Genomic DNA, 24,109 nt, shown 5'->3' with positions numbered 1-24,109 from the left:
ACGACTCGCACTTAAAATTCATGAGCCTGCATAATCCCTCTGTTCTCCAGGTCTGAGTGCTTCTGCACCTGAAGGACGAAAGGCATTCGCCCTCCTTCACCATCTACAGCGAGTGTTGAGGATTAAAAGCGAGATGTTTTTCTGGTTGTAGGAGACCTTGACCTTGTGCAGACAGGATGAAGAGATTATCTTTAACTTTAGAATAAAATGTAAATGTAAGCCTGTGTATTATTTGTAGGGTATATGTGGTTTAACAGCAGAGCAACAATAGAATCAAGATGAAATTAAATATACATATAAATCCTGAAATGTTTGAAATACAGCTCCTAAATACCAACAGTTCATTTTTGTCCTCTGTGGGACAAACCACTGAGCCCTTTTTTTCAAACACCATGCATGAAATCTTTTTGAGTTCTACTAGCAAAAGTCTAATCTCCACACTCACAGACGCCACAGTCAATACACATTTAAAACCATGCCTTCAGAGTTTGACTCTTTTATTTTCAGTTATTTTACTCACATCAGCAAACGAGGATTGATTGAGGGAGGTAATATTTAATTAAAAAGTACTGAGATAAAGTCTGATATTGAGCTGTCAGGAGATGAGCAGTACACGTCGGCTGAGGAGATGCCTTACTAAGAAATGACAGACTTCACCTACGTATATCTGATTAGAGAAGCTTCTGGAGTTTGCATTATTGATTATTATCTCAAATACACAGCATATGAAAATGTATCATTAACCGTGTTGCACTTTTTTCTAATTGATGTGTGCACTGGAAGAAATGCAAAAAAAAAAACATCTTCATGCCATGTTCCTTCACTTCAATCATTTAAATAATAATAAAAAAAATAATTTAAACCATATTCTTCCTGGACTCTGTAGACTCTGTTTTCATTAAATAAATCTTAAAAGTGATGTCTAATAAAAAAAGAGCTCTTTTAAACGGACAGTCAGCGTTACTTATCACGTCTGAGTCTGGATGTAAACTCAGACATCTCAACCTTTTAGGGCTTCCAAATCATCTTTTTCATTTCAGACAGGTCAACATAAAAAAACTCTAACCCCGTCAATTATCAGTGCTAATTTTAGAAACAGCTCAAAGTCTCTCACCTTTGAAGCCGCTACTATCTAAGATGTTTCACTCAATATCCTGCACGGTCAAAGGTAATACTGCTGACCTATCATTAAGGAATCCAAAAAAACACTTACTGCGGTGAGGACCATCAGGATGTCAGTCTTTATGTTACAGATTGTGTTATTTTCTGTTTAAGTACATAGAACTATCATCATCATCATCATCAGTAAACCAACCTTCACGGCACAATAATCGAAGAAGCCAGTTTCAGAGAAAATGGCCACCAGCACCATCTGGAAGAAACAGAACATATTTTATTTTAAATAAATAAATACATTTTATTATGTAACAAGATTTTAAGTCCTCTTTATATCTCATATGTAGTCCCGACAGACGACAGGAGGGCAACTCAACACAACACACTTTTAAGAAATTTAAGTTATCCCTCGTTTATAGTTCTTCATGTTTTATATCCTTTCCATACTTTGATATTAAACACATGAAAACACAAAAGATGAGAGAAATGAGGCCAAAAACAGGCTCCTAAAAAAGATTTTAAAGGAAACTGCAAGCCTGGTAAATCACCTTACACTCGATGACACACAGAGCCTGAAGTCATCTAACATAAGTGACATTTAGTAACACTTTAAAATAAAGGTACAGTAATAAAGTAAATAATGACTGTCATGATGAGTTCATGCACAACTTAATCCTGTTGCTAAGCATTAACAAGAATCAAGTCCCTGTGACTTTGTGATGAATTCAGACTTATATATTCATTTTAAAAAGTAATTGATAGTCATGATGTTATCTTGTTTTTTTGTCAGATTAAACCTATTTCAAGCCCTATATATAGATTTTAATAACCTCTAAAAGCAGAAACATTAACAGACTTACAGTTACATTAATACAGCTGATTGGAAAACTACATGTAGTATAAAACAGTTAAGTAATAGTGAATCCTTCAAACTTCCTGCATTAGTTCATGAACTGAATTCTAATTCCTCATGCAGTGGTGAAGCATTTCCTCAGTATATCATATCTAACCTCATTGCAAAGTGTCCAACAGCTGGAAATATGTGATAATTCAGGATTTGTACGATACATAAACAGTCTGAAGTTGTTTCAAGCATTGGTTAATCATTTTGTTTTGGCCTTATTGTGAAGTGTTAAGACGTATTTGTAGAAAGTGCACATATGAATCCAACATATGTGCTGCCTGCAGGTTTGAAATATTTTTCACAAACTCCCTCCGCTCTGTTCTGCAGATTGGAATAAAAATTTTAGTGGCAGATGTTGACAGTGGAAGATATCCAAACGAAGCTGCCATCTGTGTCCACGCTTCATCATGAAATTCAGAATTCACTGACCTGCCAGGATTGTCCTCATGTGAATAATAAAAGAGGAATATTTCTTAAAGGTTAATTATCTGTTTTTAAAGTTAGAATGTGTCTGAAAGAAAGGTTTCAAAAAGATTCGGGCAAGAAAACCTCCAATTTATACCTTTACGTGACAGGTCATGCTTGTTTCCATGGAGACAAGGTTTTTAAAATGTCAGTTTTACTTGCCTCCACAGAAACAGATTTTACTGTCAGTGGTTTGGAAAAGTGTCAGAAAATGCATTGACAGGATTTAAGATGTCAGATGGTTCTCTACAATAGAGGAAAAGTAAAGGAAGATTTTTCTGCCTGTTCCAGGGTTCATTCAGTCCATAAACTTGTTTTTGAAAAAAATCTGAATTAAGAGTCTAACCATTCCAAACAGAAGAGCCAGAGTCTCATAGTCAATCCACTCGACCACAGTCACCAGGCTGGGCCGCTGTGTGAGACACAAAGAACAATATTAGATTCAAAACAACAATGATCACATCCTTGAGGAAACAAAAATCAATGAACTAGAGCGACATGTTTTATTTGAAAGACGAGATCAGGCAAATGTTATTCAGTAAACTTCCAGTAAAGTTGAACAAATGCTTAATTTGTTTTTGTTCACTGATATAACTCCTCCCCTGCTTACACTCTGCCTGTATATGGTTTTGTGTTTTTCCACCCTCCTGTTGTTTCAGCACAGGCACAGGTGAAACTCAAAACGTTGACAATGGTTCTGTTCCAGTAAAGTGTTCCAGTTCCTACTGGCCTAATGTCATCAAACTGGAACCAGAATTAACCATACTAATTAAAAAGTGTTACAGCTGCATGAACATGGAGCTCATTTCTGACCATTTTTAAAGTGATTACTCTGATTATAATCAGACAAGCGCTATCCTCATTCAAGCCCTCCAACATGAATCAAACAGGTGACATGATATTTGATACTGAATGTTTTCAATGCTGTAAAAGTAACATGAAAATCTATATGTGTTTAACTCTAACCCAGCTCTGTGCAACATGCTCACAGAAAATTATTGAACAACGATGCATCACAGGCAAGGCACGTTAGGACTTTTTTCAGTGTTTCTGTAGATGTTTCATGGGACTCATGCCACTTCAGTTAGGACAGCTACAGTCGTAAGCTTACAGCTATAGAGCTAACAAACTAACTCTAATCAACAAATCTGCAAGCTAATGTTATATTTCCTCTGCCAGGACTTCCGCCTGTTCTGCAGATTTTAGTTGGGCTGATTGATGCCGGGCCAATCACAACAGGTTATTTAGTGTTGGCTAAATTTGAAGAGCAGTTAAAGCCGTTTGATAAACAGCCAAGCTGCTGAGTTTTAAATGTTCTAAATCTGCTATTTCATTTGGTATCTAATTAACAAGTCGACAATTCAACTTACAAATGGTGAGTGCTGGCTCCTTAACAATGACGAGTTAAATGCCCTTGTGTATTTTGTGTGACTAAACCTCAGAACTTTGTTGTAATAACAAGCCACCTTAAGCCATGCAGCTTTGTACTGCCTCACACAGTTTGTTGCTCTGCTGGGTTTAAGCATCAACTAAACTTTACTTTCTGAAAATGAAAAATGAGCTGAGAGATTTACTATTTGTGAATTGTCTGAAAATCAAAACATTCCCTTTATTTTCATGCTGCAGTTTTGTTCCCTGAAATTGACATCAGATTGCAATCTCATTTCTCCACAAATTGTTTTTGGATGAGCTTCATTTTCCAGAAGATTAGTTTGAACAGTAAGAAAACTTACATCACCAATGAAAGCCAGAGCTGCTAAGGCTGCGAAAGATCCCAGCATGGCAGCTAGGGTGCGATGCACAATCTGAAAAAAGAAATATATACATTAATTTTCAATTATCTAACTTGGAATCAAAGAAGATGACAAGTATTATTCAATATCAACATTTAGACACAACCATTCCCTTTTATTCCAAAATAATCTCTATCTAATAATCTATAATACATTTAATAATAATCTATCTGTGAACAAATCCCGTGTTTAACAAAGTAATAACTATTTTCTGTGAAGTCCCAAGTGAATTACATTTAAGTCATGACTGCATATCAACACTTGTTCTAGTCTTTGTTGTTTGGGATATTATATGATATTATTTTCCTGCTTTTTGTTTCATGAATGGTCAATAGAGCGATTAAAAACAATTATTCTCAATTGATAACCCTAAGCTTTGTGACTTCCCCGGCCTATAGTAACACTGATGACTGGTTTATTCAAGCAGCTTCAATGGGCATGTGTGTTCTGCTCATAAGAAAAATGAGTTGTATTTTTCATGAGAAGCCAAATTGTCTTAAATACAAGCCGACCTTGTTGAATAGCTCAACAGTAACTTGGGACCCGTCACTCAAGATGAATAAAAGCTCTGACGCTCTTCAGACGTTCCTTTATTATCTTTTTGTCCAATCTTTTAAAATAATGCATAAAGGAGAACAAAAGCATTCTCCCTAATTTCCTCAGCCTTTGTTAGAAAGATACTGCGCTGTAATTCTCTACTTAAGATCCTTTTAAGAACATTTCACTAAAGTGCCCATTAAAAATAAGATCAATTATCTAATGGAGAAAAAATCAACGTCCTCTGCAGAGTGAGGCATTCAGTGACGGCTGACACCTGATGACATCTTGCTGATGTCTGAATAGCTGTGCACTGTATGCTCTCAGACTTTACAGACAATCGCTCGCACTTTCAATTACAGCCTCAGCAAGCTGACTGTCAGTAACAGTAGCTGACGCATGGGAGTGTGTGTGCCGAGTGTAACTGTGCTGTCATCTCTCATAGCCTGCTTCTCTCTTACACATCATAGTGTTGCCCCTGCAGGCACAGATTAGCGAGTTCACACCCTGTCGCACTGAGGGAGATTACCTCGTCTAATTAAAACCAAACACTGACTGGAAAGAAATTAAAATAGCAGATGTATATCCAGGGAGCTCATATCTTATAAAGGATCTGTAAAAGTGAGGAGCTAGTGAGCAACACATCAATGTTACAATTACGAATATGTAGGATGGAAAATAATGTTGTTTTGCATCTTAAAAGGCAATAACACTGAGCCACTTACAACAGACTAAATACATGTCTAATTGCCTTTTAGTTAAATAACTACATACTGTATATATGTTAGTATTTCTGTTTATTATTACTTGTATTTAAGTCAAACTAAACTCTCTCCATTTATGTGAATGGAGACATTTCCACTGATGATGATCATGTTGTTTTCCATTTGTCCTTAGCTAAACTCATCCTTCCTTCTTTCTCCATCTTTTTTCAATCTATGTGTTTTAAGATTTGACAAACCCCTGCACATGCATGAAATTATTTTACTACCACTATCTGAAATTTGACATTTTTTTAAATCAGGTCTATCAGAGATTTATTTGCCTAGGATACATTTCTTTAACATTAACATGATTCCACATCCCGAGGTACCAATAACCATCTTGTTTCTCTTAGGTACAAAAAGGAGCCTGAGGTGAAAGCAGCTAAATTAATCCAGCCAACAATATTTGTATTATTATATACACTTTTTCCTTTGCTATCATGACACGACGCCTGCTCATTGTACTAGTAAAATAAAAACCTTCAGGGATTTCACAGAGGTGTGCAGCACCGTCAAGGCTCATTACATTTGATAGCATTAAAATCAAACTTACCTCTGCTTTAATAACTACAGAAGTAAAGATAAATACAGCTATATACTGGATTGAACACAAAGTCAATCATCATTCATCCATCACTTTACCTCAAAGATGATGAGAACATAGACTCCAGTTAGGATGATGCCAGCGATGGCAACCTGTGTCTCCACGTTGACATAGAGCGACTGGTGTGTCATGGATAACGGCACCACCTCGTTCTCATGCAGAAAGGCCTGAACTGTGATGGAGATGGGATCACTGTGCAGGGAAGGAGACAACACAGAAGCAAAGGTTATGTACATGTGTGTCTTTCAGTGAAACTTTTAACTGTGTACGGAAAAAAAAAGTCCCCAACTCAAACTGTTCTCTATGTTACGATTCAAAGAAGCTATTGTGCATCTCGAAACCCATTAGCTGAAATCAAAACACTTGGTACCTGCTGATCATCTCGAAGGTTTTTGTTAACAGTATCTGGTCACTTCGTTCACCATGTAGAGGAATGGTCCAGTTATACATAACCTGTTCACAAACAGCAGGAGATAAATGAGTTTTGAACTTCACAGATGATACAACAAAAACATTAAAAAGTACCACATTGGAATGTTTCTCACCGTCTGGGCCCGCCTCCTCCGTTGTCCGGCCTGCTCAGTCTGCTCCACCTGGATCAGGATGTACTCCTGTCTGGTGAAGTCGATCATTCCTCCTGTGAAAGGCCCTCCGACCTGCAGCCTTAGCAAAGCATTGTCTCGAAAATCTGTCATGTTCATTGCTGTGGAGCAAGGACCGTCAAGAGAAACACATACTTTGAAGAGTGTTTTTGTATTTGATACAAGATCGAACAAAGTCTTTTTGCAGATGTTTCTTTTTTTTAATTTAAAATCCCTGAATGAAAACTAGAACAGGGAAGGAAAAGGAAAAGGACTAAAGTACTTCTCTACATAATGGAACTGATTAAATTCTCCAAAAGAAGAATAGGTCATCTAATAAACTGTGCAGTCCATTTTCAGAGAGTAAAAAAAAAGAATATTTTCTCCTTGAAAACGACTCAGAGATTAGAACAATGTAGTGACGACCATTTATTGGACTGTCAGGACTGCTAACACTCCCTTTCATATATTTTCTCTTGCAGGATTCACTCTGATTACAGCCAGATGAAGACCCTCATGGATTTATACCTTTCAAGGTCTGCATGCCCTCATACTCAAAGTAAAATGAACATTCATTATGTTCCAACCCTTCCCTTGTTGATTAAAGGCCTGCTGAGACATTTGCAGCCCTCTTTCTGTTTGTTTCAGAAAATAATAGAGATGCAGTGGGAAGCTGTGGGGAAGGATACAGAAACTCTCTGTTGAGGAGACCGCCAGCATCCTCCAGGGGTTATTTCGATCTGGATACATGCTGAAGAAGAGCTGAAAGCATAATACATTCATGAACGTGTTATTTCCTCTGTCCGCACAGTTCCTTCCAAAGATACAGTGATGCTGAGAATAATGGAAATGGGATATTCAACACACTTTGTGGAAAAGGTTGGACTGCTGATCAACAGGAGGCCTAGTTTCAAGTCCATTATGTTGTGTGAAATGTTATCGGAATTCAGTGCTGTAAGTGGACTATACTAAAAGTGGTCAAGTTTTGTAAACCATTACCTATGAGAGAGGGCTATAAGAGAGTGGTTAGCATGCTAACTAACTTATCACTTAAGATATCTTAGCAAAGATATCCAAGCAAAGTTTGAGGCTATTGTCAAAAGGAGGTTAGCCTAAAGGAGCAATATGTAAAATATTTACAGAATTAAATGATAAAATGACCTTACTTTGTCATCAGACATTAAGGAAACATGCTATGTTGAAGTGCTGGCCAGATGTCCTCCTCCTAAAGTTTTGATTCTGGTCCTGAATGGTCAGTTTTTATTTTTGAACTGAGAAGGTGGCGGTTTCAAGGCACCCCCACACCCTCAGTTTGCTGGATATGAACCCAGTAATCACGGCAAACCAACAGATGTTACAGTGATGGAAGCGGGCAAGCGAAGTGGTTCAGATATAACTGATTCTACCCGACCTAAAAAAGCCTTTGCAATTTTCTAATAAGCTCCACACAGGACAGTGTTAAAATTATGTTCAATATTAGAAATTATTTTGAAAAATAGAGAGAGGTTAGAGTGCAGAAATGTTTCAAGACCAATGCAGAGCTGGCTAAACACTGAAGCTTCAGTGTTGGCGACATGTCAACCCATGTACACATCAGCTCTAGGGAGGAGGGTGCGGGGGTTACCAGTTTTAAATACTACATGTCAGAGTTACATATTGCTCCTTTAAGAGTAAAAGTATTTTAAAAATCTAGCTTGGCTATTTCTAGGATTTAAAAAAAGAGTTTATTTTCAATATGATACTTTTATTCTCATCATAACAACAGTGTCAGTAACTCAAAATGAACTTATCCACTTACACTGCAGAAAACAAGAACAGTAAAGATTATGGCAATTCTGGAGACTGTTAGGCACCGTCTGAAACAACAAGAACAGTACTTTGTAAATACGTTAAAGTAGACGGTGCTCGCTGAGAAAATGTGCTTTAAAGCACATGAAACATGAAAAAGTTTATAAGCCACCAGTCATGAACTATTAACCAAAGGGGTCTCACCTCATGCTACTAGTGAGTCTGAAGTTGATGTTGTCCATGGGGTCCTTATCTGAGGAGCCGGAGCGGGACAGGGACAGGCTATTGACCTCACTGCCCAGTCTATACCTCCTCTCCAGGTCTAGAGGACCATTGTCCCAGGGCTCCCCTTCCCCTTCAACAAAGCTGGGTTCATGTAGGGTCATGTAGGTAATACTGGAAAAGAATAATCCCTGTCAGTCACTGGGAATAAAACAATACAGCTTCAGTGAAATAAACATTGGTCTTAAGGACACCAGCTGTTGTTGTAGGCTGGAATTGAATATTGTTCCTCCCCCTGTATAGGAAAACATGTTTGTAATAGACTAGCCTCCTACCATCACAATTTGATTACATTTGTTTTGCACAATGTCAGTTGAATCAATGTAAGAAGGGTTGTTCAAAGATGTAATAAACTGAGCCGTTTCATTAAAAGACACTGTTGGCGTGTCCTTCTTAATCTTCGTGACAGGAAATGATGAAAAGCAAAAATTCAAAATCATAAAATTTGATCAGACGACACAGATAAAACTGCTCCAGTAAAGATCACACACATTTTTACAGATTATGTTTTAGATAAAATAAGATTATTTAGGCATAATCATTGGGATTAATTGACCAGTCCTGATTTTAGAAAAACACAAGTGGTGTGGATTATAAAGCAGCTGAGATTAAGACAAACAGTCACAAGGGTGCTGTTGGGTTGTGTGAATTTGTGTTTGAGTGATGTTCATAAATACATCAGCAATAACCCCTTATCGCCTTTGGCAACACCAACGTGTTGAAACTCTGATCCTACAGATACTTTGGCTCCACACTCAGTAAAGGATTACTCACCTCTCATCTTGAGAGAATCTCAGCAGTGGCGATCTCTCTGAAAGGTTGGCTGAACTTGATTTTCCTCGAAACATATTAAACATGCCAAAATTGTGCCTGAAAAAGAAATAGATTACAATGAATCAAATGAAAACCAAAAATAGTTTCATCTTAATCTTAAAAGAAAAAAAACATGTGTGCTCTGACCCAAAAGCCCACAGCTGTCAGTCACTGGTTAAAAAGGTTTTCTAGACCCTTTGTAACCCATAGGTGGCAGAAAGGCGGGTGAGCAGCTGGTGATCAGACACCTAAAGAGAGATCATTAAAGCCTCTTTTGTCACCCTGCTGCTGCACTGTGTCCCCGAGGCCCCTGCAGGCTGCCTCCGCCAGGAGCCTCACAGCTGGGTCTCAACCAACAATCACATTCAGGCACATGCACACGCACCCACTCTATATCTGTCCACTCTATCATCTGTTTTTATGAAGCCCAACACACACACAGTCATTTAAAGCAGCAGGTGTTGATATTTATTATCCTAAAAAATGCCTTAAAGCATTACCATGGCACCCTCTTCCATACAAATTGCTATATTTTACTTCACCAAAAAACACTAATCTTCTATTTCATCAAGCCCACAGTCATCTCAGCAATTACTCTGACAACAGTTCAGACATTATCGTTAGAAAATGAAATAGCAGCCCCCAGAGCTAAAACTGTTTGATGGAAATCTTTTTGAAAATGAAAGTCCCTCTCGGCTAATCTTATAATCTTGAAGGGCATCCACCGTCTGCCTGTCAAAATGGTCGGTGCTGCAGTCTGTGCATCTCCTAAACTAGAAGCAAGCAGTTTTGTTTACTGTAATTTCTTCCCCAAAAGTGTTCTGGGTTAATTAATGTACCAATATGAGGTAAGTGTTGCACTGAAGATAATTCAGAAATCTATAATTCTTTTCTGTAGTTATTGTTGTTGTTGTTGTCTTACACATCTAGAGGGCATTACCAAACACACTCCAGACAGTTGGGGGCTCTGAATCAATGAATGCAGTGAGGGTGTTGGAAAAAGGAGTAGATTGCATTAGGGAAGTCTGCTACATCAATCCTCTTTGGAATCTCTTATACAACTAAAAAGAGATTGACTGCATGTCTACAAGTGTTTTCTTCCCTCCTCTTACCCTGATATGAATCTGATCTGATATGTCTTGCTGATAGTATTGTCTCACCTTGAGGAGGAGTCTTTATAAAACATTGAGACAGCCTTGATTTAACACTTTATGAGTTTAAGTCAGTGCAATTAAAAACGTCATCTGATAATATGACATCATATTTTATGTGAGGTGCTTTCCATCTTTTTCGGTGAACCTTAAAACTCTGTAAGAATTCATGCATTTGCCCGGGCAGATGTGTTCGGTTCATCTCCTGTTCAGACAGATTTGCATCCATCCAGTTTCAGCCAATCACAGCCTGTATTCAAATGTTGGGTGGGACAAAGGCCTTTATGAATGTGCATTCATAACATTTAGAATCACCCATTGCCTCTGTGTTTAATAAATTGAAGTTATATAATTCTGGAAAAAAAACAACATCCATATATTATAAGCTATATGAATTGATTTTTTAAACTTAGTTATCTAGCCTAACATCCTACCATGACATACTTTTTATTGTACTCATTAGTTGTAGCATCCAGAGGTATCTTTTGTTGAAAATTGAAGATGACAAAAGAGGTTCCATGCCAAGATCATTTTAATGTAAGAAAGGCTTTAACGAGCTATGTGACTGGATCCGTTTTTACTAAGGACTGTAAATAAACATGGACATGGTCTGAGTGTTCTGAAATCCTGACCCTTTCGAACTTTCCGTCAACCTTAGAAAAAAGGCTAAGAGCTTGATCTGAAACTTACGACAACGGAGTGGCTTGCAGTCATTTTGCCACGCCCCTAATTAGTCATAACTCATGTCCTTCATAAAATAAAAAGGTGGCCGCTTGTTGTTTACTTATAATTTAGCACCTTGAGTACAGCAGATAACAAAACAGTGACATATTTTCACCTAATATATTATATGACACACCTGTTTAAACAGTTGCTTATTTGCCTTACAAGTGCATTATTTGAGCCTTTTTTATGTAAATCTTTCAAATGCAAGTGTAGTTCATTCTAATATAAACTCTTTTTTGTCTTCTACCCATCACTGAAAGATGACTGGTCTTTTGTTTGCTGTTTCTCAGTCCTTGCGTCTGTTGTTAAGCTCTTAGCGGGTAACAGAGGGCTGAGCAATGGGCAAAGATTTACATTTTTCATGATACAAAATACAATATCCCTAATATAAATAAATCAAAAATAGGATTTAAAATACTGATGGCAGTAAATGTATCAAGATAAAATTTCTTTCTTTCCATGAAAAAGACATGAAAGTGCTTTTGCTGAAGTTGTACTAACAAAAGTTGGTACAAACAGAACAAAAGTTAGTTCCCTTAAAAAAGTAAAAGCAGGCAGATTGGCCTCCAAGTTGCTAAAATACTGATGACATTGTGTCTTTTACAGGATGTAGAAACACTCTCATCTCTTTCAATTAATTTAGCGAGTATTTCAGGTGTGTCCTGTGTGGAATGAAAATTAATCCTGCAAATGAGAGAATCTCTCAGCCAAAGCTTGACAGCGGAGGGTTGTGTTAAATTGAGCAAAAAAGGCATGATCAGTTGGTACTGATCCAGTACCAACCAGAGGAGAGATCCAGAGGAAGCTGGTCCCTTCTGGTGCCCCTAATTAAAATTGAATGCAATCTATTGTGTTATATGAGGTGTAGCCATGGTTTTTTGACCCTCATCCCATTATTATTTTTGATTTCTTATACATAGAGAAAGCAATCTGTGTGTTTGGCAAAAAGAACATTACTGCATTTTAAATATATTGTCAAAAATTATATAACATTTTAAGCCTGGTCTTATTACCTCTTAAAAATAATAAAATACTCAAAAGTATAAATAAAAAAAAGGTTATTGATAAACTGCCCAACTTTGACAGCTGGTTTTCAAGGCTTTTCCCCAACATCAGGTGCCTAGTAGAACTGAAAATTATTATGATGAAAGCAGAGAGAGAGAATAGACAGCAGGTGTTTGGCTGTAAAAACAAAACAACGTGCTTACACTGATCAGAAACATCTATTGTTTCTTGAATATCTACAAAGTTGTTGACTTACCGGTACTTTCTACTGGTAGGTTGCTATGAGTAACTTATTTCACATTATACACTTGTCGTGTCCATCACTGTTACTAACCTATAATTGTTACATGGCTGGATTCTTGTTGTGTGGATTATTTCCACACACTTTTTCTTTCTTTTTCTTCAGGGCAGACCATTTTCTTCTTTGTACACACTGAACACACAGCTAGTTAACCATGAGGCATATTCTGAGAATCTGACAAAAGTGTAATGGATTAGCATCAAATACCCCACTTTCAAAAGTATCAAATCAACAACCTGACAGTTACCGCCATTGCAGCATGCTTTTCAGTCGTAAAAATGAACAATATGTGTCACATTCCTTTCCAGTGTTTTTTCCCCATGATTTTTTTAAAGTTTGTTTTCAGTGATCCATTTGTATAAGCTATTTATATCTATATGAGTATCAGACACTAGTGTCATCTGCAAATTCTATTTTGGATAGCTTATTTGAGACATTGGGCTGGTCGGTAATATAAATAACAAAGAACAAGGGCCTGAGGATTGAGCCTTGTGGCACGACATATATACACATTGGTAAAAGAGACACCAGTGTAGGGAAAACAAAAGTTCACTGGCCCCTGAGATATAATCAGAAAACCAAGTTTAAATCCTCTGTGTATGTTGTAAGTATGGGATATCTATCCATAAACACTTGATTACTACTAATCCAGACTTCACCATAGCTTCAATGAAAGTTATCTTATATTAAGGAAAAATTAAAACTTTAGGCTTATCATTTTTCTTGGACGTCATTTGAAAGATATGACAATGGTTAGCAGAATCCATGCACAGATCAGATCTTGTTTTGTAAATAAATAGTCTATCAAGGTGGCAGATGTCCCAATTACTCTGATTGGTACTTGTCTCAAATTGGACAATCACTGCCTCAGCAGAAGCTGTGAAATAATCTCAACCAGGTTTCAGTTCTTACTTATAATAATATAATTTTAAAGGCTTCAAGCATAAATATAAATAAAAGGTGTAAGACTGTTTTGATTAAGTTTATGTCATCGTATTATAGTATGGCCAAAAAAACATGTTAAAGAATTCATACTGTTGGGGCGCTGGTGGCGCAGTCGTTAGTGTGCCCCATGTATGGATAGTGTTATAGTGGTGCCTCAAGCGGGCGGCCCAGGTTCGAATCCCATCTGTGGCTCCTTTCCCATCTGTGGCTCCTTTCCCGCATGTCGTTCCCCACTCTCTGGTTTCTGACTCTATCCACTGTCATATCTAGCCCCAAAATAAATCATTAAAAACTTCTAATGTAGATCATTTAACTTCCGTCGTTTCTGCTGTTGTTGTTACTTCTAAATGACATGTTTGAGTGTGATAGTATTTTTGTCAGTTGCTTTAGCTGTCTACTGCCAAAGATCCACCAAATATCAGATTAATCAGAAACATCCTGGATCTTTTGGTCTCTTGTATTCATATCTGGTCAGTATCACACTAAATTAGAAAACTTTTTAATTTTTGAAAGTGGTAGAACAGGTTTGAAAAAGTAAGGTGTTAAGAGCCCATGTTCATTTAGCTGCCAAACATGAAGTGCTGCCAAAAAGATCTTGTTTTATGCAGGAAAGAATTCCACAGTTTAATCCCAATAACGTCACAACCATAGGCCTGAGATTAGCACCCTTCTGAGTGGCTGAGATACACACCCACATACACACACGTAAGTCCCTGAGTCTGTGAATGTTTCAACTTCACAAGAATTCTAGTATTTTCCAGGAATACTCATACATCCCCAGAAAGACTTAACAACCGAGGTATGTGTTACATGATTCTGCACGTGTGGTTAAAACTGTTATGTTTTATATCCAGAAAACCTACTGCAGGAGACACTGAGTGCTTAACTCTTGGAAATCCCTTTCTAAACTAGAACACAAGAAAAACATGCAGTAAAAAAATTATATTCTTAAGCTCTGAAGTTTAAAGGTCACAGAAACATAAACTTTAAACCTACATTAGATTTGGTTGAGCCACTTAGGGGAAGCAGAACACTTAGACAAGTTATACACATACATATATTATTTTTCTAGGTTATACTTCTTGACATTGGTAGGACATACTTTTTTTTTCCTACAGAGTTCATGGTTATTCACAAAATGAGTAGGCAAATGTCTTGATTTAGAGTATATGTGGAAAAATAAGTATATTACCATTTTTCTTTCATGGAGATTCACAACTATTTCTTGGCCCACAAATACATAAAGTACACAAGTGACATAAAGATCCACTGTTGTCCAATGAACACGACAGAATCATTGTCTTACAATGTTCAATTATTACCATGAACCTGGGGACTATAATTTATACTTTTCCATAAAAATGCACCAAAAAAAAGAAGCTGAATAGTCCATAATTATTTTTCAAAAAAAAAAGAAAGAACATATATTCATGAGATTTTTTACTCTTTTGTAACCAAATCGGCTTCAGTAGAGACTACTGAAATAATATATGGTTGTTTTGATCAATTTTAAGCTTTCTCCCCAGAGGAATTCAAAAGACCTTAGTCAACAACCCTTTGGTGTCTCAATGATACATGCAGTCTGTGTTTGCATACATGCAGTGACATTTAGGAAAACTTGATGGGCTGGATTAAAGTTGCAACTTTACGTTCTTTTGGTTTTATATCTGCCAGCCTTCTTTGACCAATGAGTCAACTTCTTTAACATAACAAAGAGTAAGGTATTTTACCTGATGGGTACATTGTCTGTCTGCTAATTATGAAATATTAGCTCTGTGCCTCTAAAAATTGTCTTTTGATTAATGGATGGGTGTTTTAATGTTATTTAGTAAAAAAGGTACAAGTTTACAAACGCACAAGTCATATTTTTCATAACACATATAAAAAGTGATGAGATCTTTACTTATTTTTAAGTTTTGGCAGGTGTTGTTCAATAAGTGAATATTATTTCGGATATTTCAACTCAACTCCAAGCAACAAACCTTTTTGAGGGAGAGTACCACAGTGATAGGACCTTTATTGGCCAAGGTTTTTGCTTTTGCTTATCCAAGTAACCACTTAGCTCATCTACTCACTCATTGATATGTACTGTAGCTCAACCAATGTGGCCCACAGGAGCAGCTTTATCCTCAATAATGCTTCTAAACATTCCCTAAATCCTGTCAATAAACTACCATTAATGAGCAGAAACACAATTTGAGTAGTCATACCCATCCTCTTGTCGAACAGGGAGAAATCCATCATTATGGATGGCACACTGTCCCGTGGGCAGACCTGAAGACTGTAGCTTCTGGGTTTCTCTCCGCTCTGAGAATCCTTGCAGTAAAAGCAGCTCCTCAAAGTTCCCGGCGACGGCCTCTGGTGACCTCAGGCTACTCCTTCCCTGTGGGCCTTGGGCTGACGTCTGAGACAACTCAATATCCAGGTTGCTTTTGTTTTCCAAATACATGGTGAGACAGCTGGAGGGTAGGTAGAAAAGATTTGATTTAGTAGATATGTCAAAATGGGCAATTTCAACTATAAACATACAATAACTGATGGAATGGCCAATTGGCAACATGTCCTCAAATGAGAAGTACATAGCAGTTGCATACAATAGCATACAGTTGCTTTTTGCATTATCAAACAAATGGTGTAACACATTTGTAGTCATGTAAATAGTGCCATTAAAGAAGTCTAATATTTACTGTTTGAGCTGTCTTGCTTTTCAAGAAAAACATTTACTCTGTAGCCTCTTCATGCTTGAAGCTATGTCAAACTCCATTTGTTTGTTATTTATGCATTGTTCAAGAGTTGTGTTGGTACTTTATTATAAAGTGCAACAAAGTTCTTGAAGGAAGTAAGTTGGATAGCATATTTACCCAGAAAATTGCAATTTGAGTTCCCTGTATAACCAAATTTATTACCGTAATTTGCAATTATAGTCCAAAACACTACCTTGTTCTAAATCTCATCAAGTGCTTTAGGTGCATAGATTGAAAACAAAATGCAATGTCAAAGTTGGAAAACTACTGGGTAAGATTTAGGAGACAATAATGGTTAAGACTAAGGCTATACCTCAACCTTACTTTTGATTTATAACGGGACACAAACGGTGGTCTCCCCGAAGAAAAAGCAAAATGCACATTTTACATAGTTTTAAAGGTTTAGGTTCATCTAGAATATAGGATGTCCTTATGACTGTTGTGTCGTCCAGTCATTGTATACTGAGCAGGTAGTGTACTCTGGGTATGGGATAGTCTTTAGCTATGGAAACAACTCCCTGCAACCACTGACACTATATGAGTGGTGAGAGGTGGTTACACTTGATTTTTGAAAAGTTAAGAGACTTGTACAGGTTATTTCATTGTGTAGTAAAGAAATACAAATTCCTTGCAGGGTTGAGGTCTATGTGAAAAAAAGTTTTTGTTACTGATTTGTTATTTCAGCACAAATATCTTTCTTTTCAGGAAACCTAACCAAGTACCATTGGTGCTTGATCCTCAGCCCGTCTACATTTTGAAAAAGCCGCAGATAGGGTCAATTTGCTCGCAGGTTACGGCACAGATCATTGTTTGGCCTTAACAATAATATTTCAACATGGTCTTTAACTCTAATTACAAGACGTGAATGGAAGTCTCTTTGACAAAGGAGAAAAAGCGAATGCACATTCATGGGTGAGTTTACAAAAACCAAAGTAATCATTCCAAATGCTACCATATTTCCTGATTTGTTTCTAACTTTTTCTGCCTGCTAATGCCGTCTATAAGGTAGGTTGGGAATATATTCATTGACAAGATATGGTATGGTACTTCTACAAAAACTAAGTAGTTTTTAGTGCCTGCACCTTGCCAGATAAACACTATGAAACAGTCTTAGTTGGGTGTTAGTTTGGTACTAGGTTCAGACAACAAACCTACTTGATTTTCTTAAGGACATGAATCTTGTAGCTTAGGCTACGATAATATAAATTTGACTTCACACAATACTCAAACAGGATCTTCTGGGTAAAGGATAAAAAGTAAGCATGAGCATCAGTTTCCTGAATCTAGGGTGGCTATAGTGATATGACCCAGCTCAATAGCATCTCATCTAGCTAGTTGCGTACTGTTTCTACAAACCATTTGTTGACGTATCGGTAGTGCCCAGTTGGTACATTAGTGCTTTTTGCACAAAAAACAGCTGTCGGCAGCCACTGACATTCACCAGTGATTAGTGATGGAAACCCTCTCATCATTTATGTGTGTTAGTGATTGCAGTACAAAGTGTTTGTGATCTTTCATAAAAAATGGGCAAAGCACCTGCAAGAAATACGATTAGCTGGCTAAATTGATTTAACCTGTACTTACAAAGCAGAGTTCAGTATTAAGTCCATTTTGAAATCAAATGGATTATGGAAGTATTAAATAGCCCCCCAAATATGATCTTATCCAAAACCTTACCAAAGACTTTTGATCGCAAAACCACACCACCTTTAATGTTGTGAAAAGGTTGCAACAGGGTTCAGTTTGGTCACAGGTTTAAGGACCAAAACTACTTAGTTAGGTTGAGGGCAAAGACCATGGTTATGGCTTTAATTATGTCAGTGTTGACTTTAACAGTCTGTTTTCACATATCAATGGTAACCACCTCTCACCACTCTCATACAAGTTCTTACACAATGCTATCTAGTTCCTGAGTTATTTACTACATGCCACCATCTGCTAATTGGTGACGGGGAAGTGTACAGTTAGTTTCACAGTGAGAACAAGATTGCTGCAATTGCAGTGAGAGTGACCAAAAACACATTTTTTTCTTGGTGGATAAACAACATATAAGTCACATCCCTTCTGTTTTTGTCAGAAAAAACATAAACTTGAGCTACACTCAATTTTAGATTATGTTTAGTTTAAAAACTCTGGGGTTGGCTTTCACTGTGTACTTATTGAAACAAAGAATCTTGGAAATGATATGGCAAACAAACACCCACATTTGTTTTCTGATTGGGTCTTATCAGCCAAAACATTCCATACCCTGATTCGTCACGCCACTATCACAAAATCCTTTATTCAGGAAGTAATCAAACGACATCAGCCTCGACTTGAGGGGTTTAAATGAACATAAAAAAGTAATAACAGGAATTTAAGAACTTGTTGTCTTTTATCCTACATCTGCAGGAGGCTCCAAGCAATCCCATGTCCTGCTGCAATATCAGCACTACTGTTCTGCTCACTTCTGTTCTGAGAACCAATGCCTGTTAACACTGGCACTGAGTCCATGGGAGGTCATGTGACTTGTGCCTGTGTGTGATTTAGTATGGATGGATAATAGTTTTAAAATCGTACAAAAATGCTTTTCGTGATCTTAAACACCCTAAATAAAAGCTAAGTAAGATAGACCAAGATCTAAGATGCTCTTAATCTACAGAGAAACCACAGAGTGGGGCTTTTAAACTCCTGTGGGTTCACATACTAGTGGTCTATTGACCCACTATTAATGTAAAAATATTGATTATAGCAAATCCAAAGTTACAGGCATGGCTCTGACTTTTTAGTACACTTGCTCTTTTTAAATAGATTTCCTTAATTTCATCAAAGTGTATTCGTCTGCTTCACCTCTGTTGACCTTCAGAACTTTCCTCATCAAGTGACTTGAATGATGCAGTTAACTTACATCACATCCTTAACCCGCTCTATTTGATACGTCAGTTACACTAACCTCCCTTCCCAGGGGCAAACAGGAACAAGGAGCTCTATTGTAAAGCTGAGACCCTGAATCCTTACATGATTGAGCCTCAGGCCATAAAGTACACGCAGTCAACTTGTCAGCGACAGTATATTTGAACAGTATATATACATGTGAACTTTTAGAGACCACAATAGCAAAGGGGGCAACATGTTTTAACAGCTGACTGATTCACAGCATGAGGTCAGCTTCAGCAGACATGAGGTACTTGCAAACACAAAGGCTGCATGAATTCGATGGGATTATTGCTCACATGAAAAGGCAACAGGAACTCATGTGTGACATTTGAGTTCTGTGATAATAACCTCTTTGAGTAGTAAGGCCACAGTCCTGTAAGGCAGTGGTTCAGGATCAACCAACTGAACCGTCCAACATTTCCGAGAAAAGAACTCCTGAGGGCCATCCCTTTACCATTTCACATAGCATTGATCCATTGTCAATATAGATTAGGACTTAAACAGCTTTAGAGGTTAAAGCTGGACCATTGATAGTACATGAAAAAGTAAATACAAATGTCTTAACTACAGCCATAAAACCAACATTTTAGTAATTTAGTGATGCATAATTATTCTTACATTTACGTTCACCAATTTTTGGCACTCAGTAAAGTGTCAATGAATGCTGCCTGCTGTTCGGTTACACCTCACATAATAAGCTTGTCCAATGCTTGAGATATGGCTCACCACAGAGAAGAATCATCCTTTTTATATGACATCCCGCCTGTGGGCTGTGTGCGACGACAAACACAAACTGCTATCTTGATTTTCCACCCTCCTTCACAGCAATTACAGAACCTATATCAACTAGGCCTATAAAATTCCAAAAATACAAAAGTACCAAAAATAATGCAACAGTACGATGTTGTGCATCAAGTCCTTGGCTCTTCCCGCATTTCGATTTTCAGTATCAGGTATTGTCAGAAAATATAGAACATAAAATAAAAACCACACAGCCAGTTATGTATTAGTGGAATGAAAGGGATTTTTAGAAAGCTTTGTAGAGTTGTACAGCAGTATTAGGATGTAATGCCTAAAACCCCTCAAACAAAGCCCACTTCTGTATTGCAGTTGTGTAAATCCACCGCACAGGGAACGCAGGGCCAAATCTTAACTTTATACCGAAATGTAAACTTTTATTCTAAGAACAGAAAGTGACAGAAATGAAAGTGATCAGGCTTACCTTGAAAGTTGAAGATGGTAGTTGTCCTAGATGATGATGACAGTGATGAAGACAATAACAAGTCTGATGATATAAGTATTGATGATTTGATGTGATGTGAAAGATAAATATCCAACAACAAAAATCACAAATAAATCATTCTGAAATCCTGTAGAAATGCTGATGTTTCGTACTGTTTCTGGGATTTTTTTAAAGTTAAAATATTTATGAAGCTAAGAGTGGCCGAGTTTCTTTTCTACTCCTTTCCTGTGTTCCCCAGCGAAGGAGGGAGATGTTGCTGAGCACTCTGAGTCAGGAGGAGGGAGATGTTGCTGAGCACTCTGAGTCAGGAGGAGGGAGGGAGTGGCACAATTTTCTCTCTCCACTCAAAGCAGAAAACTTTCCCATTCAATCATTCTCTCCACTTTTTACAAGTGAAATCCCCACGCTGATTAGCTCCCCTCCCACAACCACCACCACCTCCACCACCGCACTAAATCAATCTGTGAGTAAAAACATTTCAAATCATGACAGTTACGCTTAACCAAAGAGATACACTTCTATTCACACATTGCAAGGTTATTTCATTTTTCTGAAAAAAGAGAAAGAATTTAGAATAAACATGTCACAAAGATATGATTTAAGGGTATCATCTCATCCTGATCACCAAAAGATTACTCTAAAGGTGAACGCATTCTAATTTTTTAATGCTATTATGTTCTGGGAAGGAGAGCTGTCAAATATAAAGCCTAACTAACTTCAACAGGTTGAGTCAACTTCACAGATTTAGGGTGAAGGAAGGTCAGACAGGTCAGAGACAGAGAGGTGAATTATCATTGCAAAAGCTTTGTAGAGCCGAGTCCCTCCTTTAATGTCTAGTATCTTTTCTGTGCCTGAAAAGTCTGTAACCCAAATCCACAAAAGCTTCTAACCATGTTATTTATGATCTTATGTACATAATATCAACTCTCTAAATGTATTAGAAGTTACCTTCCAACCATTTTTGCGAGTTTGTCATTTAAGCTTTTGAACATTTTTGGATGTTGGGTGTGAGGTGTGCAGGTTTAGCTCTGAGATTTATTGAACAAAATATGTCAAATCAATAATGAAAACATAAATCATGTCCAGCCAAATTAAGTGCAACTAAACTACTAATGCTTGTTTGTTTCGTTCCTGGTTGCACGTCCACTGGTGAAGATTGCAGCTTGTCTTGCAATAGATTTGGAGAAACATGGAGCTGTGTTTTGGTGAGCTGTGCCAGAGTCTTGCAAAAGCACTCCTGCGTATGCTGCGTCGATTACCCTCAATACCGGTTAACCAGTGTTATCTGGAAAGCTCTTGGCTTTGCCAAATGGCAGCAGCTGTCCTGCTTCCCCACACGTCAGCCTCTGTATGTGCCTGCCCACTGAAATCTAACAATACAGCTAGAGTCACTCCGCCCAGCTCCACCGGTCAACAGTATAACACCGTTTTCTTTGTGTGGATGACAGAAGATGTTAAGACAGTGTTCCACCTAGCTGCATTAGCGTGGCCAATACCTCAAGACGCTTTAAGCAAGTGGGACAGTTGCAATACAAATGGAATGGGGCCGAATTGGAATTGACACGTGAGTTGCCACGCCCACACAGTCCTGAGAAATGGTCTTAGCTGCAAATAAGCCTGTTCTGAACATAAGCTTTCCGGGAAGCTACGAATGTTCAATGTTATGAAAGTTATGAATGTTTATTTTCAGATTTTTGTGGACGCTCAATGACGATTCTGATTTAACATACAGATTTTAAATATTTCAAGTTCGGTTTCCATGGGTCATGCAATTATGACAAAATCATCTATAAATACAAGTTCAAAGTGTGTGTGTGTGTGTGTGTGGGGGGGGGGGGGGGGTGAAGTGAGCCCATTAAGCTTGACTAAGTGCAAATAAGGTCAGAAGGTCAGAGGGAATGGTTTAGAAAGCTGATGTGAAACCTGCCTCATTATCAGGGTTAGTCAGATTAGTGAAAAGAAGAAAACTGAGTCCAATGAGGGCTCAGGAATCAAAAGGAATCTATGCAGGGGAAGATCTTTAGGGATTGAGTGTACAAGGCCCTACCATTTTGTACAAAGCACCTGCTCATTTTATACAGTTTCAAAAAAAGTTTCTCTGGTTAAGCATCATGTGTCAATCACAGACTTTTAAACTTTGATACAATTGCAGTTAAAAAAAAAAAACAATATCAATACTACAGAGTAAAATCCTAGACACCAAATATTGGGTAATTTCTTGTTTTTAAATTACCTACAATTCCAGGTAAACTCCTAATTGCACAATTAAGGCCCTGTTTAAGCCATTACGACAACAGCGTTTTGGGTGACTGAAAATGCAAAGTCAACTTATGAACTGGCAATAAGTAGTTTCTCTGGAGAAAGAGATGCTTCGCACATGTAAGTACGTTAACAAAGGCTTACTCTTTAGAGTTTAAAAAAGTGTTGAAACTGAAAAAATCCATAAATGGTGAAAACACAAGGAGCCCCGAGGAACCAGCACAAAACTCAGGTAGGTAGACGTGAACTGACAACAAAAGGGGCGGTACACTGAAACTAACTAGACACAGAGGTAATCATACACAGGTGAGAGCAACGACACAGGTGAAGACAATCAGGGCAAAATGGAGGGAAACCAAGAAGTAAAGACAAGAAACACAGAGGACAAGCACTACAAAATAAAACAGGAAACCCTAGGAACTCAAGAATGTAACAGTAACAATACACACAGGAAATAGAGAAACACAATGAAAAGAAATGACAAAATAAAACAGAAATCTAAACACTGAAATAAAAAAACTATTCACTGTGTATCTTAGGTTGCTTCTTTTGATCTATTTCCCCTTGGCCCAACACATTTGAGCAGATTAGGATTTGAACATCCGGCCATCCATGAGCAAAGCCAGTGAACCAGACTAACAGGACCTAAGTAATTAGAAGCTCTAACCACTAAAACCTTCCCACAATTAAATTTATCTATGCAGTGAACTGGACAAAATGAGCGACAACTCATTCTCTCAAAATTAATTTTTAAGCCAATAGATTACAATGAAATTCCAGCATCTACTGTCTCTATTGAGAATCAGGGAGGACAATGTTTCCCATTGAGCGTGTGGAGTCACCTGGTCTGGACTGAGTGTTTCCTGCGACACCGGAACATGAAATCTACGCAGAGAAGATGACCTGGGGGAGACGGCATCCTGGTCTTGTGGGCTGAGGTCAGCTATAAAAGAGAGAACAGAGAAATCACATGTACAACAAGGAGAGATGGGAGTAAGCCTGGGGCTTTAAATAATGATACCACTTTCACTACTAACTCTGTTAGTTGAATGAGTTATGAGTTACTGCTTAATGTTGTTACTCTAACACAACTATCTCAGACATCTTCATCATCCTACAATTCTCTGGGGAATGTGAATGTGTTAATACTCAAACTGTACAAATTTTACAAT

At 37.7% G+C, this 24,109-nt stretch overlaps 1 protein-coding gene across 1 annotated transcript in view; it reads right to left on the bottom strand.

Moving 5' to 3' along the window:
* The window catches only part of oca2 (oculocutaneous albinism II), a 62,406-nt gene extending 41,450 nt beyond the window's left edge, over window positions 1-20,956 (bottom strand). Inside the window, exons 1-12 of the mRNA XM_061030237.1 lie at window positions 20,658-20,956; window positions 15,986-16,234; window positions 9,609-9,704; window positions 8,757-8,948; window positions 8,563-8,620; window positions 7,454-7,526; window positions 6,729-6,886; window positions 6,554-6,636; window positions 6,222-6,375; window positions 4,219-4,290; window positions 2,832-2,897; window positions 1,316-1,372 (exon numbers count right to left, since the gene is read on the bottom strand). Coding sequence (XP_060886220.1) covers window positions 1,316-1,372; window positions 2,832-2,897; window positions 4,219-4,290; window positions 6,222-6,375; window positions 6,554-6,636; window positions 6,729-6,886; window positions 7,454-7,526; window positions 8,563-8,620; window positions 8,757-8,948; window positions 9,609-9,704; window positions 15,986-16,224 — 1,248 coding nt within the window. The 5' untranslated portion in view covers window positions 16,225-16,234; window positions 20,658-20,956. The remainder of the gene's footprint in view (window positions 1-1,315; window positions 1,373-2,831; window positions 2,898-4,218; window positions 4,291-6,221; window positions 6,376-6,553; window positions 6,637-6,728; window positions 6,887-7,453; window positions 7,527-8,562; window positions 8,621-8,756; window positions 8,949-9,608; window positions 9,705-15,985; window positions 16,235-20,657) is intronic.
* Between the last annotated feature and the right edge of the window lie 3,153 nt (window positions 20,957-24,109).

This window comes from Labrus mixtus, chromosome 3 (assembly GCF_963584025.1).
Source record: "Labrus mixtus chromosome 3, fLabMix1.1, whole genome shotgun sequence".
NCBI lineage: Eukaryota > Metazoa > Chordata > Actinopteri > Labriformes > Labridae > Labrus > Labrus mixtus.
Note: the sequence above shows the minus strand (reverse complement) of the source record. Positions and strands in the feature narration are given on the sequence as shown.